This window comes from Nicotiana tabacum, chromosome 18, assembly GCF_000715075.1.
Source record: "Nicotiana tabacum cultivar K326 chromosome 18, ASM71507v2, whole genome shotgun sequence".
NCBI classification, from domain to species: Eukaryota; Viridiplantae; Streptophyta; class Magnoliopsida; order Solanales; family Solanaceae; genus Nicotiana; species Nicotiana tabacum.
The window spans coordinates 68,952,613-68,967,426 of NC_134097.1; the positions used below are offsets into that span (position 1 = coordinate 68,952,613).

Consider the following 14,814-nt stretch of genomic DNA (forward strand, 5'->3'; position numbering starts at 1 on the left):
AGTGTTGAGACCCTGAGTGAAAGCTTGAACAACCCAGTCATCGGTGACCGGAGGCAAATCCATTCTCTCTGCTTGGAACCAAGATATGAATTCTATGAGCATCTCGTTATCTTTCTACCTTACCTTGAAAAGGTCCGGCTTCCTCGTTGCAATTTTAATGGCTTCGGCATGTGCTTTTACAAAAGAATCTGCAAGTATAACAAATGAATCAATATAATTAGGGGGTAAGTTGTGATACCATATCAAGGCACCCTTGGACAGAGTCTCCCCGAACTTCTTCAGTAGTACAGATTCAATTTCGTCATCTTCCAAGTCGTTTCCTTTGATGGCACACGTATACGAGGTGACGTGTTCATTCGGATTGGTCATCTCGTTATACTTGGGAATCTCGGGCATACGGAACTTCTTGGGGATTGGCTTCGGAGTCGCACTAGGGGGAAGGGTTTTTGTACGAACTTTTTAGAATCTAGTCCTTCTAAGATCAGGGGTGCCCCCGGTATTTGATCAACACGGGAGTTATAAGTCTCCACTTTTTTTGTCATTATCCTCAATCTTCTTCTCCTCAGACTCGATTCTCTTGGTGAGTTACTCGAGTATCCTCATAATTGTGGGGTCAGTCGCCGAGCCATTACTGTTTGATCTCTCTGGCACCGGCTCAGTACATCGAATGTTCCCTGGTTTGACCACACTTGGAGTTTTATTCTGACTTTGAAGTTGAGCAATGGCAATCTGTTGAGCTTGTAGTATCTCGAATATTACTTGGAGGCTGATGCCCCCGTCTCCTATACCCTATGTTCCTTGGCAACCAGATCTCACTTCCCTACGTACACTTCCCCATGGGTCTGCGCCTAAATCCGCATTTAAAGCAATGTGTGAACTAACATCGACTGGTTCCACATTTGGCACTTCTCCAGGGGTAATCGGTGGTACACCAGCTCCGGAAGCGGTTACATTTTCATTTTCCCCATGAAATTCAAGATTTTCGTCACCGTGCACGGGCGCGTTTTGTGAGTTTGACATGTTTTAACCTGAAAACAAAGAATCTTTGACAAGAACAAGTGTGAAAATAACGTGTGTTATCAGAATCAGTACTGAAATAACCACTATATCTTTAGCCCCACGGTGGGCGCCAAACTGTTTACCTCGAAAATACGAGTAACAATTAAATTTAATTTGTGGTTTTAAAGATACATGATTAAGTTCAATATTAATTAATAACCAAGAAATCTTATGTATAAATGAAAGAAATAATTAAAACCAAACCAGAATGTAGACTAGTCTCGACCTCGAGCCAAAGTGACCTCAAGATGGATCAAGAACAATAAAGCAAGAATAATAGAGCTGAAGGACAATTCTGATGAACAATGAGCGAAAAAGTAAGAGAGCAAATTTTTTGCCAATGATTAGATGATGTTTACAAATGATTGGGGTCCCCTTTATATAATAGGGGAACCCTAAATAAGGTACATTTCTATTTACAGAAGGAATCTGATTGGGGACAGCTGTATAACCGCCTAGGACGGATTTGTACTAATTCGTACAAATCTATTCCGGAATTTACACCATGATGTTGGGGACGTGGAAGGAATCTTGTCCTTCTGTACCAAACTCATAACGGTATTGTTTCGGAGTCGGTCGTACTTGGATCTGATGTTCCTCGAGCACTTAGGTTTTCGAGCCTCTTTTCTACCTTCGAGCCCGAGCTTGGTCTATATCGAACTTTTGTCCTCGATGCGACTTCTCGAGCCTACAAAATGGGAGGCATATGATTTTGACCGTATACATCGGGCTCACAGCTCGCTCCTAGTCTATTTCGATCTCGCTCTTGAAGTGACCCTCGAGCCCACGAAATCAAATAGCCCCAATTTCTACCGTATACGAAGGGCATCATTCTTATGTCCTTTTATGCGCATGTTGTAAAAGACGAGAGCCATATTATAGTTATGTTTTATAGAAAAAAATTTCTTAATTATAGTTATCGATTTTGATTTCAATACAGGACAATGTGTTTATTATCACCACCGCAATTGAAGAAAATATTAAATACCTAACATGTTGGGCCATGCATTGCACCAGCATCGCTCCTCTAGTATATAAGTATGTGTATTGTAAACACTTTCATGCAGTTTCCTTTTAAATAATATGAGTGTGTAGATATTAATTTTATAATATTTTTAAAATACTTTATACACAATCAATGGCAAAAAATTAAAATATTATGTTTTACCAGTTTATTAGTAATAAATATGTAGAGAGGGGAATTATGCATCAGATGTACATTCACAAGTATTAACAACTGAAAACAAAGGCAACAATGCGAATGTACTACAATTTGTTCTCTTCGCAGAGTACGTCGCAGTAGGGGTGCTTATCGGGCGGATCAGATAGATATTGATGCTTAACGGTTCAACTTATCGATCACCGATTTTGAATATAGTAATCCGCTAGCCAACCAATAAGTACCGGATGGATTGATATCGGATTAGCATAGCGGTTTATCGGCTAAATCAAATAGACAATAAAAAAAATATAAAGAACTAGAGATAAGGGAAAATCTAGGTCCACATTTATTTATATAATATTTTCTAATCCATGTGACATGCAATATCTAGTACAAGGGAGAGTAAATAAGTATGTGGTATGGATAAAAAAATTGACAACTCATTTAAAAAAATATTTTACGAGAAAAACAAGTTAGTTAATTAATGCACAAAATTCATGTTTGAACTTTGAAGAGCTGACTGTTGAGGGTGTTGAATTAACAAATTAGGGATTTAGGATTTCAAGTAGTACTTTATATACATATGGTTAAAAGTGTAAAATAATAATTTTTAACGGGTTTATAGTTTAGCCGATAAGAAAATTGGATAATTTGCTCCCAAACTGTTAAGCCATTAATTATAAAATTTTAATCAGTTCACCAACCATTAACCCGATAACCCGATATCAATAAGCCAACAAGCCAATCTTATGATTCGGTTAATGGTTATGGTTCAATTTTGAACAACCATACATTGCCGAATGAACGCACCGTAGTTCCCGTAATTAGTAGGTACATGCTCCACACTATACATCTAGTTCAGCAAAAGCAATCCTAATATATAGTAGGCCACTTGAACTATACTTCAAAAATAGTCTCTAACTTGTAAGCATAATACAGAAGTACTTTAATCGCCATTGTAAGGAAATTCTTCGACAATAGTTTTTAGCATATCTAATCAGTATTGTACGTTTTATAGATCCCCATGAGACAGTTGCTACCGAAAGAACGCAGCATTGAACTCTTCCTATATACCCTAGTAACATTAAATCCTTATAGCACATCTGCGACACCCCACTAATTTTTTTCACCTAATTATAATATGCTTTGCATTCTCTGTACAACTTAATTATTGTTGCTACAAGGTATATGAATTCTTATTAAGAATCCAAATATCCTAGAAGTACTCAATGTTAATGTATGAAGAATCAGTAGAACAACTCTTGTTTTTATCATGACTAACAATTTCAGCCGCAAACTTCTTGTCTGAATGAGCTGATGATTCTTTACTGGCATATTGGGAAAAGTCGACAGGCTCAGGTACATAAGGAGGAACAGCACTTCTCACCAAAGCCCAATTCACACCCTCGAAAAATGGATGTTGTTTTATCTCAGCGGCGCCCCTCTTATACGCGATTCTCTTCTGTGGCTCCTTGACGAGGAGCCCTCTTATAAGATCTTGAGCCATGGAACTCACTTGTGGAGCTTCTGGAAATCTTAATGGTTGGCCTACTACATTAAACAGCGTGGCGCGATTTCCAGAACCTTTAAAAGGAGTTGTCCCATGCAAAAGTTCGTACAGGAATATACCAAAAGTCCACCAATCTACTGCACTACCATGACCCTCACCGCGGATTATTTCTGGGGCCAAGTATTCATGAGTTCCCACAAATGACATTGAGCGCACATTAGTTGGCTCTGCCATTAGTTCAGGGAGTGATCCTCCCACAAACAGCCCAAAATCTGATTTAGACTTGCGATTCTTCTTGGTAGGAAGAATGCGAGGGAGAAAATTTGATGGTTGCATACAACCCTGCATTGCATTCTCATCATCTAAGATGCCTCCTCCTCCTCCGCTTTTAGAATTTGTATTACTGCCATAATTCCCTCCTGCATGTACAGATGAAGACTTCACAAGAGTTGGATTGACGGAGCAACGGAGTGACAGGTCAAAATCAGACAGCATAATATGACCCTCAGCCCTCACTAGTACATTTTCTGGCTTTAGATCTCTGTATACAATTCCTAGCATATGCAGATATTCAAGTGCCAACAATACCTCTGATGCATAAAACCTGCAAAATTAATTATCAATCACAGTTAATCGATTTTTCAGGAAGGTATTTTTAACATATATCAACTCCAAATACCATTTATGAGTTACTTCAATCAAAAGCATCAAACAAATCAAGTGAAATAATTTAAATCATTAAATGCCCTTATATCAAGATATAAGAAGGTTTGGATGTATTAATTCTAGTTTATATTGAGTTAGTGAAAATGATATATTTCTTTACTGGTCTTTCAAGTACTGGAGAAGCTATCGTTAGAATGTGAAAAACTGATAAGATAGATTGAGTATAACTTATCGCTTCAAGTTCATAATATTAATAGAATTTCATCAGTAACAACAGATTTAACTTCTTCACAAAGTAGCAAGTAGAACCATAAATTTCACAATTGTTTCTCTCTCACGTAATGTTATTACTCGCATTTAATTGCTTAAACAGACTTTTTTGGGCAAAGATTATAACGATCAAAGACAAAGGTTCTCTTATCAAACTGATCATGTTGAGAACCAATTGAGTTTCCTCATTGGTTGGAAAGACTATTGGTAATAAGAATATAAGAGTAACACACCTAATAGACTAGTCTTTTAGATTGGGCTATCCTGATAAGTCTATAGCAATTGGTATGAGAGGATCAAGTGACTCGGAATGGTGGCCTAGACTTGTGGGGGGTGCAAGCCGTTACCAACTGGTTTGAGTGACACGACATAAGAACAGGCTTAAACTAAGATGCATTTGCAAAAAACTATAGAGTAACATGATATGAGAACAGGCTGATTGATTTAACATGAAAAGAGCGGAACTAATTAACATACCTAGCAGCTTCCTCAGTAAAATGCTTATTGGGCTGCTTTTGGCGGAGGGAGTGAAGGTTACCACCACTGCAGAACTCCATGACTATGCAATAGAACTTGTCAGTCTCAAAGTAGGAATACAAGGTGGGGAAGAATGGATGATCAAGAAGACCAAGAATCTCCTTTTCTGTTTGAGCTCTAAGCAATTTATTTCTACTTGCTAGAGATCCTTTATCCATGACTTTCATGGCAAAGTAAGTGTTCGTTCCTCGCAGTTCCACAAGGTAAACACTTCCAATATCCCCATAGCCTAGGCGCTTCAACAATCGGAAATTGCTAAGGCCAAGGGGAGATGATCCTCTTGAAGAAAGAGAGTTAATGGCATCCCATCGAACATCACCACCAGTGTGGGGCTTGAGAGGTGCACTACTGGAACTCTCTAAGCTATCGCTACGTGTACTTGTCTTCATGACTGTCTTTGGGCTAGGCAAGTTGTAGGGATTAGTTGTAAAAATATTATTAATAGCTTCATCATTTCTGGATTCACATGGCTGGACGTTATAGGTTAGACTAGCATTATTTTTGGAACTCTGATTTGTACTAAAAAGCGGTTGATGCTGCAATTCAGGACCAGAGTTTGCACTATTTTTTAGCAATTGCTCTGATGTGTTTTGGTTATATGGAATGGTAGAAGTGGAAGTGCAGGCAGCCTTGACAGTTTCGTCGTTCTTTCTGGACTGACTTGCAGCTTCTAATGGCATATTGTTCATCTGCACCAATTGATAAAATCCTTGAAACGTAAGTAGTGAACAAATAATTAATAACATGGTACAAGCAACAATTGGCAAGCAAGAGTAATATAGTACCTAATTCATGATCATTATAGTATTCTGGCCAAAGAACTCGTGGAATTTAATACTATTACTATTACACAATGAAAGCTGCAGACTGCTGACCTGGAGATCACGGGTTCAAGCCGTAGAAACAGCCTCTTGCAAAAATGCAGGGTAAGGCTGTATATAATAGACCCTTGTGGTCCGACCCTTCCCCGGACCCCGCGCATAGCGGGAGCTTAGTGCACCGGGCTGCCCTTTACTATTACATAATAAGATTTTAGTAGCATGCAAGCTGCAGACAAACATTGAATCATGAAATTTCTGAAAATAAAATTTGGAACTCTTGCGAATATTGATGTATTAGAGAAGTCGTAATAGATTTTCCTTTAAGTTTTTTTGTCAGATTTCTTGCATAGGTTGTAGATAGAAATAGCCTGAGTAGTTTCCCAGAATTGTGGAAAGTTACTCCTTCACCTATAATGTTATATATCCGATATGGATGATACAAACAACTGAATATCCTGGCTATGAAACAGAAAACTGATTCGACAAAATTAGAAAGAGAGAGTAGTTGTTATCAAATATGATTAGATTGAAGCATTGTCCAAGAGGATAAACCACAATTGTCAGAAAAAGAATAGTATATAAAACTATTGACCTCGGATAGCTCTCCAGATTTGGGCTTTGTGTTAAGATTCAATTAAAGAAAGAACCTGCCATAGCAGAAATTAAGTAATCAAATTCATCAATGTTAGCGATATGCAAACATGAAAAATAGAATACAAGCAGGAATGAAAGAAGGACAAACCGGATGATTGGAACAAACATATATTTTGCTCTATACTCATTCATTTCATTTCTTCATTAATCCCAGCTGATCATGTGTGGAGCCAATAGGTTGATTATAGGATTTTAATCAATCAACATGGAACATTGATTCAACTAAGGGATTGTGTTTTTCTATCCTCGTCTCTAAGAAAATTGTCACATTATTATTATTATTGGTTTTGAAGGCATTTGGAGAGAAAATGGTGGGAATGAGGAGAGAGAAGAAAGTCAGAATCCATGTCTATTTATGTATTTTATACTATAATAATAATAATAATAATAATAATAATAATAATAATAATAATAATAATAATAATAATAATAATAATATGATTTGGGCAAAAAATAAAAACAACCACAGACAACGTGGTGAGAGGAAAGAAAGATGAGGGGGGAAACGGTCAGCTCTCTGCCACTGCCCAGATTAGGGATCTTAATTATCGCCTTTTAAATCTCTAAGATTATTGGCACATAACATATCTATATATCTCTCTATTCCACGTCTCTCTTTTTGTTATTTATGCAATTTTCGTTGGGACCTTTTTATGCAAGAACAACTACTGCGTGACTGTCATCAATTTTTTTATATATTGACTATACATATATATCCGTCAAATATTTTTAGTTTAAGAGATAATTAGGTGGGCAACTATTTAGGTTAGTTCTTCTTTTTTTTCTTAAAAAATATTGAATTAAGATAGAAATTATATTTTATAAAAAAACCTTATATTAATATTTAGCTTTAGGCCACAAAATATGTCGAGCCGCCCCTGCTAGTACTTAGAGATTGTTTTCAACATTTAACATTGAAAAATAGCACAAAATAGTATTTTACTCACCTAGTATATATTGTTGTTGTCTATATCACTGAATTAATTTTACTCAATAAAACACATGACAATAGTTCAGAGATCGGAACATTATTCCCCACCGTAAACATTTTCTACGAACCATTTTAGATGGAAAACATTTTCTTCTACTGTTGTGAAACCACCCTCGCATGTGTCTTCGGTCACCACTAGTTTTTCTGGTAATTATCAAGTAATGTTCTTGTTTGACTCAAAAGATGTTAAAATTTTTTGAACAAATCAATCGAAGATGAAGGGGTAACTCTTAGCTGGAGATAATAATCTCTAGAATGAATAATAGTAGATAAAAGAAGATGAATGTTAAGTTTCTTTTCATTCAAGAATAGTAAGTTTTCCAGAGTCTCGATGCCCTATTACAAGGTTTTTGTCCCCCTTATATACTAGAGAGAAACTCTTCTAAATTGTAAGAAATGAAATACAAGGAATATTCTTAATGTTCCCTAATGGGCTTACTCTACTGCAAGGGCCGTACAGTCTCTTCTTTTGCCCTAAGGTCGTCTCCCTCGGGACGTCGACTCGAAGATACCCGGTCATTTATCGTACTCGTTGTAGGTCGTGGTTGGTCAAATTTGGATCCATACAATTAGTCCCTCCGCTCGTCGGGGTTGCGACTGGATGCGTCCTCGATGAGCGGACTTCATGCATTTTTTGGAGAAATTTGACCTGTTGAAACGTCACGACGTGGCCAACGGAAGATGGTCATCATGTTTAGCAAAACACCGAGTGGTACACTTTACCGGGGAGTGATGTCAGCTTTACGTGCGTCATCATTACACAGGTTTTCGAGGCAGGGATTGACGGCTTGGCGCTTCGATTCTTGCGCTGCTTTGAGACCTGCCGCCTCGATTCTGGCGCTACCCAACCCTATAAATAGGTGAATGATTTGATTTTCCGAAAAACTAGCCATTTCTCTCTTGATAACCTCTTTCACTCTTCCTCATTTGCTCTCATATCCTTCTGTTTCTTGTTTCGTTCCTCACCTGAAGTTTCTTCTTCCTTCATCCTTTTGTGTTGATATTCCTTTGAACAATATCATGCCGAGGTCTCGTCGTTCTCGTGAAGAGGTTCCTGAAGCCACCCCGTCGTCCACGATGCCTCCTTTTGACGGCACAAATATGGTGGTAGAAGAGGGTGACAGCCCTCCTACGGTGGAGGAGTTACTACCGAGACACCCCTTATCCCGGAGTGACTTCCTCAAAGATCCCCCTCCTACCCCGAACCCTGTATTTTCTGAGATGGAGCAGGTCCATATCGATGCCCTTTGTGTAAAGTAAGGCATTCCTGCTCATATAGAAATAGTTCCGGCGTGGAGAGATTACGTGGACATCCGCAGACCTGGGTATTGCGCTTTCTATGAGTACCCTTTTATGATCGGCTATACTCTTCCCCTTAGCGAAAGAATTCTGTAGGTTCTACCAAGTTTGCCCAGCACAACGTTCGCCATATACGCTCAAGGTGCTTCTGCTATTGACCAAGTATGCAGGGTTGGCGGAATGTAGCATTTTTGTCCACCACCTTTTGCACCTGTTCATGCCTAGCTTCCTCAGGGGTACCATGGTGAATTTGAGGCTTCGTGGCACGAAAGGGCTGGTGGTCAGGACGGATGACCGGGCAAGCCGCAAGTTTTGGCACAAATACTTCTTTGTCAAGACCGAGCACGTCATTTCTGACTCTGCCAGATTCCCAGAGCGGTGGAACGAGGCTCGTAAGTGTCGTCACTCATTTTTTTCCCTTTCTTCGGTATTCACTGTAAATTTTATTTGCTTGCCGTTTTGCAGCTATGGGTCATCCGCCTCGCCCTATTGCGGATATCAAGGATTGGGTAGCCCCTCTATTGCCTCATGCAGCAGAAACTCGAACTTGGCTCGCCTTCGTGAAGCGTTACGTCCCTAAAGTTCCCTCTGGCAAATGTCTTACTTACTTCTTCGTTGGCCATGCGACCTTATTTAATGGTACGACCCTTTGTGATAACAGGTTGAGGAGCTTCCAAGCGAAGGGCGCTAGTCCCCGCCTTTCGACAAGCCGTTGCTACTACAGATACGCAGTTTGTTCTGAGTGAGTCTGTTCGAGAGGGTCGTCCTCAACCTATTCAATTGGGAGATTCATCTCAAGTCGTGGACGCGAGGGAAGAGGCTTCTTCGGCATCGGCCTCACATCCTTTGGATGAATCCTCTAACGGGGACGAGTCATTGTCGAGGAAAAGAAGGAGGCTGGAGCTTGGGAAGGGCGTGGCTACGGACGATGATAGAAGCAGGGCGTCCCGGACAGCCCCTCTGCCCATATTCATGGCCGACACCATTTTGTCGGGGAGATCTCCCCAAGTGGAAGGAGTTTGCCTAGGAGCTAGTTTAGTGCGCTCTGTTGAGGGTGGTGCGTCGTCCAACGTTGGAGGGAATCATGTTGAGGGTGGCGACTCAGGTTCGGATATTAACCTAGAGAATGTTAATGAGTTCGTGGGTCGCCACACCCATGTGGAGGTTAGGATGGACGGATCTGACCGTTATGTGGTCGTTCCGGGGGACTACAACTTGCTGCTAAACAGCGAGCAGGTGGCGTCTGCCCTAGCTCCTCTATGTGCCGCTCCTGAAAGCGAGATGCTTAGGGCGATGAGTGACGTGGAGTTGTCTCAGAAGGTCGCTGGTATGGCCCTACAGGTAGGCGCCTTTCCTTCCCTTTTCGTCGTTGGGTTTGTGCGGTAATCGTCGTTCTGTATTTTGTTTCTAACTTCTGCCCTTCTTTTTTTTGTCAGACCCTCATCATGGAGGTTGAGAGAGAGCGCCGAGAGAGGAAAAGGACGGGCCTTTATGAGAAGATGTCGTCCAAATATCAGCAGTATCGTGCTAAGCGTCGAGCGATGGCCGGCATTTATCATCAGGACCTCAAGTTCCAGTTGTTTCGTGAGGGGCTCAAACAGCGGGAGGACTAATTAGAGCGTAAGATTGAAGAGTTGAGGGAAAGGGATGAGAAGCTCATGAAAACTATCGCTCGTAATAGCGAGCTCGAGGCTTCCCTCAAAGTGAAGGACGACGAGTTTGAGTTGAGTAGGGGCTGATGGCCGAAAATGCCGACTTGCACGCAAAGGTGGTCGGTTTGACCGCCGAACTGAATGCGAAAGCAAAAGAAGTAGAGGGGCTTAAGTGCGAGCTGAGCGTCGGTACTAATAAACTGGCAGCAGCTATTTCTGAATCGGTATCTTTGGAAGGTGCCCTCTGCATTTCTAGGTCAGAGTTGACTAAAGAGAAGGAAGCCTCTGGTCGTCAGGTTGCAGGGCTCGAAGAGCGTGTCAAAGAGCTGGAGGCGGAGCTGGCTGCACTAAATGGATGAATGGCCTTGCTGAGGGCGGAGGATGCGAGTCGACGTTCTCAGCATTCTATGTCTTGTGCCTCAGTCGATCTGGTCGTGCCCCGTCGTCTATATGATTTGTGGGTCCACGCGGAGGCTCGACTTGATGTGTATAAGGCTTTTACCGCTGAGGGAAGGGCTACTGAGGCGGAGGTTCAGGCTGTGCAAGCCGAGGCTCGTGCAGCTCGTGAGGCATGCGGGTACGACCCCCTCACACCTGACGGGGATGATATTAACTCTGATGATGTGAACCGCCTTGCTTCAGATTCGTAGTACGAAGATGCTTACCCCACTGGGGATGATACGTAGTTTTTGTTTGTACTTGCTTTTGTTTAGGGGTTTTTGCACGGGGCATACTTGAGCCCATTTGTAGGGGCAAGTGTAAATAACGTTTTGCTGTAATGTAAAATTTACTTTGTCGGCTTGTTCTTTCTTGCATTTATCGAACCCATGATATTGTCGATGCCCTTGGCTATCGGGATGTTGCTTCGAACTGACGTCGAAGCGGAATCCCATCGTAGTTCGAACGAGGTCGAACTTATGTTTTTGTTGATGGCCTTGGCCATTAGGATGTTGCTTCAAACTGTCGTCGAAGTAGAATCCCGTTGTAGTCCGAAGGAGGTCGAACCTACATTGTCGTCGTTGGACTTGGTGATTGGGATGTTGCTTCGAACTGTTGTTGAAGTAGAATCCTGTCGTAGTTCGAACGAGGTAGAACCTATATTGTCATCGATGGACTTGGCCATTGGTATGTTGCTTCGAACTATCATCGAAGTAGAATCCCATCGTAGTTCGAACGAGGTTGAACCTATATTGTCGTCGATGGCCTTGGCCATTGGGATGTTGCTTCAAACTATCATCAAAGTAGAATCCCTTCGTAGTCTGAACGAGGTCGAACCTACATTGTCGTCGATGGCCTTGGCCATTGGGATTTTGCTTCAAACTGTCGTCGAAGTAGAATCCTGTCGTAGTCCGAACGAGGTTGAACCTCCATTGTCGTCGATGGCCTTAGCCGTTAGGATGTTGCTTCGAACTTTCATCGAAGTAGAATCTCGTCGTAGTTCGAACGAGGTCGAACCTATATTGTCGTCGATGGCCTTGGCCATTTCTTCTTGGAGATTTTGATCGTATTCCCATAGGAAGACATGACTTTGTTTATGCAATGGAGGTTTAATTATATACTTGTAAGGATCACATGTCGACTTTGCACATACAATGGAGATTTGACTAAATTCTTGTGAGAATCACATGTCAACTTTGCACATACAATGGAGATTTGATTAAATTCTTGTGAGAATCACATGTCGACTTTGCACATACAATGGAGATTTGATTAAATTCGTGAGAATCACATGTCGACTCTGCACATTCAATGGAGATTTGACTGTCTATATCCAGTCCCTTCATTACTTCGTTCCAGAGACCATGTCGACGGGTCAAGATAATGAACAACACTTCGATCCTTGAGGCGTCTCCCTTGCCGCATCGTTAAAAACCTCCCCGGGAAAACCCGATTGGGACAAAACCCGGGTGAGGGAAAAAGAGTACGACTTAGGTAACGCCTTCTTTTAGAAGTGGAAGTACTTGAGGTGGGCGACATTCCAGTTGTTTTGAAGTAATTTTCCCTCCATTGTTTCTAACTGGAATGCTTCTTTGTTTGCTGCAGCTACAATTTTGTATGGTCCATCCCAGTTTGTTCCCAATTTTCCCTCATTAGGGTCTTTTGATGCTTGTGTTTTGGCCTTGAAGACTTAGTCTCCGAATTTGAGTGGTCGCACCTTGGCTCTCTTGTTGTAGTATCTTTCTACCTGTTGTTTCTGGGCTACCATTCTTATGTGGGCCATGTCTCTCCGTTCTTTGACTTCATCCAGATTTTGTAGCCTACTTTTGTCGTTGCTTGGTCCGCTCTCATTGGAGTATCTCAAACTGGGTTCTCCGACTTCGACGAGTGTAACTGCGTCAGTCCCGTAGACCAGTGAATATGGCATTTCTCCTATGCTGGTTTTTGGTGTAGTACGGTATGCCTATAACACTTCCGGTAGTAGTTCAGGCCATAGCCCTTTAGCATCCTCAAGCTTTTTTTTCAATATATTCAGTACTACTTTGTTGGAGGATTCGGCTTGACCACTGGCGGCAGGGTGATAGGCGTGGAGAGTATTCGTTTGATGTGCCATTTTTTAAAAAACTCGGTCGTTCTTTTTCCGATGAACTGAGGTCCATTGTCGCAACTAATTTCTTTGGGGATGCCAAAACGGCATAAAATGTTTTCCATATGAACGCGATGACCTTCTGCTCACGTATCTAAGTGTATGCACCTGCTTCCACCCATTTAGAAAAATAGTCAGTTCAAACCAAAAGGAAGTGTACCTTACTTCGTCCTGCTGGGAGGGGGCCGACTATGTCCATTCCCCACTTTATAAATGGCCATGGCGAAGTGACGGAATGAAGGAGTTCCCCTGCTTGATGTATCATAGGGGCGTACTTTTGACATTGCTCGCATCTCCGAACATAGTCTGCGACTTTTTTTTTCATGATAGGCCAGTAATAGCCGGCGCGGATGAGGTATCGGATGAGGGCGCGGTTTACCGTGTGGGCACCGCAGTGCCCTTCATGTACTTCTTCCATTACTCTTATTGTTTGATGTGGTCCAAGACATTTGGCTAGGGGGACACCTAACGTTCTTTTGTAGAGATCACCGTCTACTAGGCTGTATCGGGCTGCCTGTACCCGGAGTTTTTTGGCTTCTTTTTTATCTTAGGGAGCGTACCATCCTGCAAATAGGCTGCGAAGTGGTTACGCCAGTCCCAAGTTAAGTTTATGGAATGTACCTCGATGTGGTCTATTGTGGAATGAAGGAGGGTGACCACGTTTTCCTTGTTGATATTCTTGGTGGCCGCAGCTAATTTAGCGAGACCATTTGCTTCAATATTTTGCGCCCTGGGTATTTGGTCGAGGCGGCATTTGTCGAATTCTGGCAGCAGTTTGTGGATTTTCGCTTGGTACCTTTGTAGTCTCTGCTCTTTGATTTGGAAAGTCCCGGTGACTTGATTCACCACGAGTTGAGAGTCACAGTGGAGGATGAGTCGTCGAGCGCCATATTTGAGGGCTAACTTCAAACCTGCAATCAAAACTTCATACTCGGCCTCGTTGTTAGTCATCTCGGGGCACCGTATGGACTGGCGAATTACCTCGCCTGTAGGGACCTCGAGGATGAGTCCCAGTCCCGGTCCTGATGCATTAGATGCACCGTCGGTGTAGAGGAACTAGAGGTCGGTATGCGTAAAAGTGTAGAGTGCTTCCTGTTCTACCTCGGGCAATATTTCCGTGCTGAAATCAGCGATGAAGTCGGCGAGCACCTGCGACTTAATGGCAGTTCACGGTTGGTACGTTATGTCGTGCTCACTTAGTTCTATGGCCCATTTGGCAAGTCTACCCGATAGTTCGGGTTTGTGTAGGATACCCCTTAGGGGGAAGGTTGTCACCACTTTTATGAGGTGACATTGAAAGTACGGTCTAAGCTTCCGTGAAGCCAGGACCAATGCCAGAGCTAGCTTTTCAAGGTAAGGGTACCTCGTCTCGGCATTGATTAAAGTTTTGCTGATATAGTAAATCGGAGATTGCGTACCTTTATTTTTACGGACCAAGACTGCGCTTACCGCAACTTCGAAAACTGCTAGATACACAAGTAGACATTTACCTGGGTCCGCTTTGACGAGTAATGGTGGTGAGGATAGATACGTTTTCAGTTTTCTCAGGGCATCGATACATTCTTCGTTCCATTGAAGCCCGTGGTCTTTTCTCAGGACATTGAAGAAT

The 14,814-nt window shown here is 42.0% G+C and overlaps 1 protein-coding gene across 2 annotated transcripts; it reads right to left on the bottom strand.

Annotated features, from left to right (window-relative positions):
* Positions 1-3,158: 3,158 nt before the first annotated feature.
* LOC107806553 (serine/threonine-protein kinase RHS3-like) lies at positions 3,159-6,985 on the bottom strand. 2 transcript variants are annotated; one of them, XM_016630724.2, is made up of 4 exons: positions 6,768-6,985; positions 6,618-6,672; positions 5,145-5,893; positions 3,159-4,335 (listed from the first exon to the last, which is right to left on the bottom strand). In XM_016630724.2, the coding sequence occupies exons 3-4, from the start codon at positions 5,891-5,893 to the stop codon at positions 3,438-3,440; spliced, it is 1,647 nt and encodes a 548-aa protein (XP_016486210.1). In that variant the 5' UTR covers positions 6,618-6,672; positions 6,768-6,985; the 3' UTR covers positions 3,159-3,437. The 2 variants fall into 2 exon arrangements, with proteins under 2 accessions (XP_016486210.1, XP_075092227.1); XM_075236126.1 differs by lacking the exons at positions 6,618-6,672; positions 6,768-6,985 and adding an exon at positions 6,080-6,592.
* Positions 6,986-14,814: the final 7,829 nt, after the last annotated feature.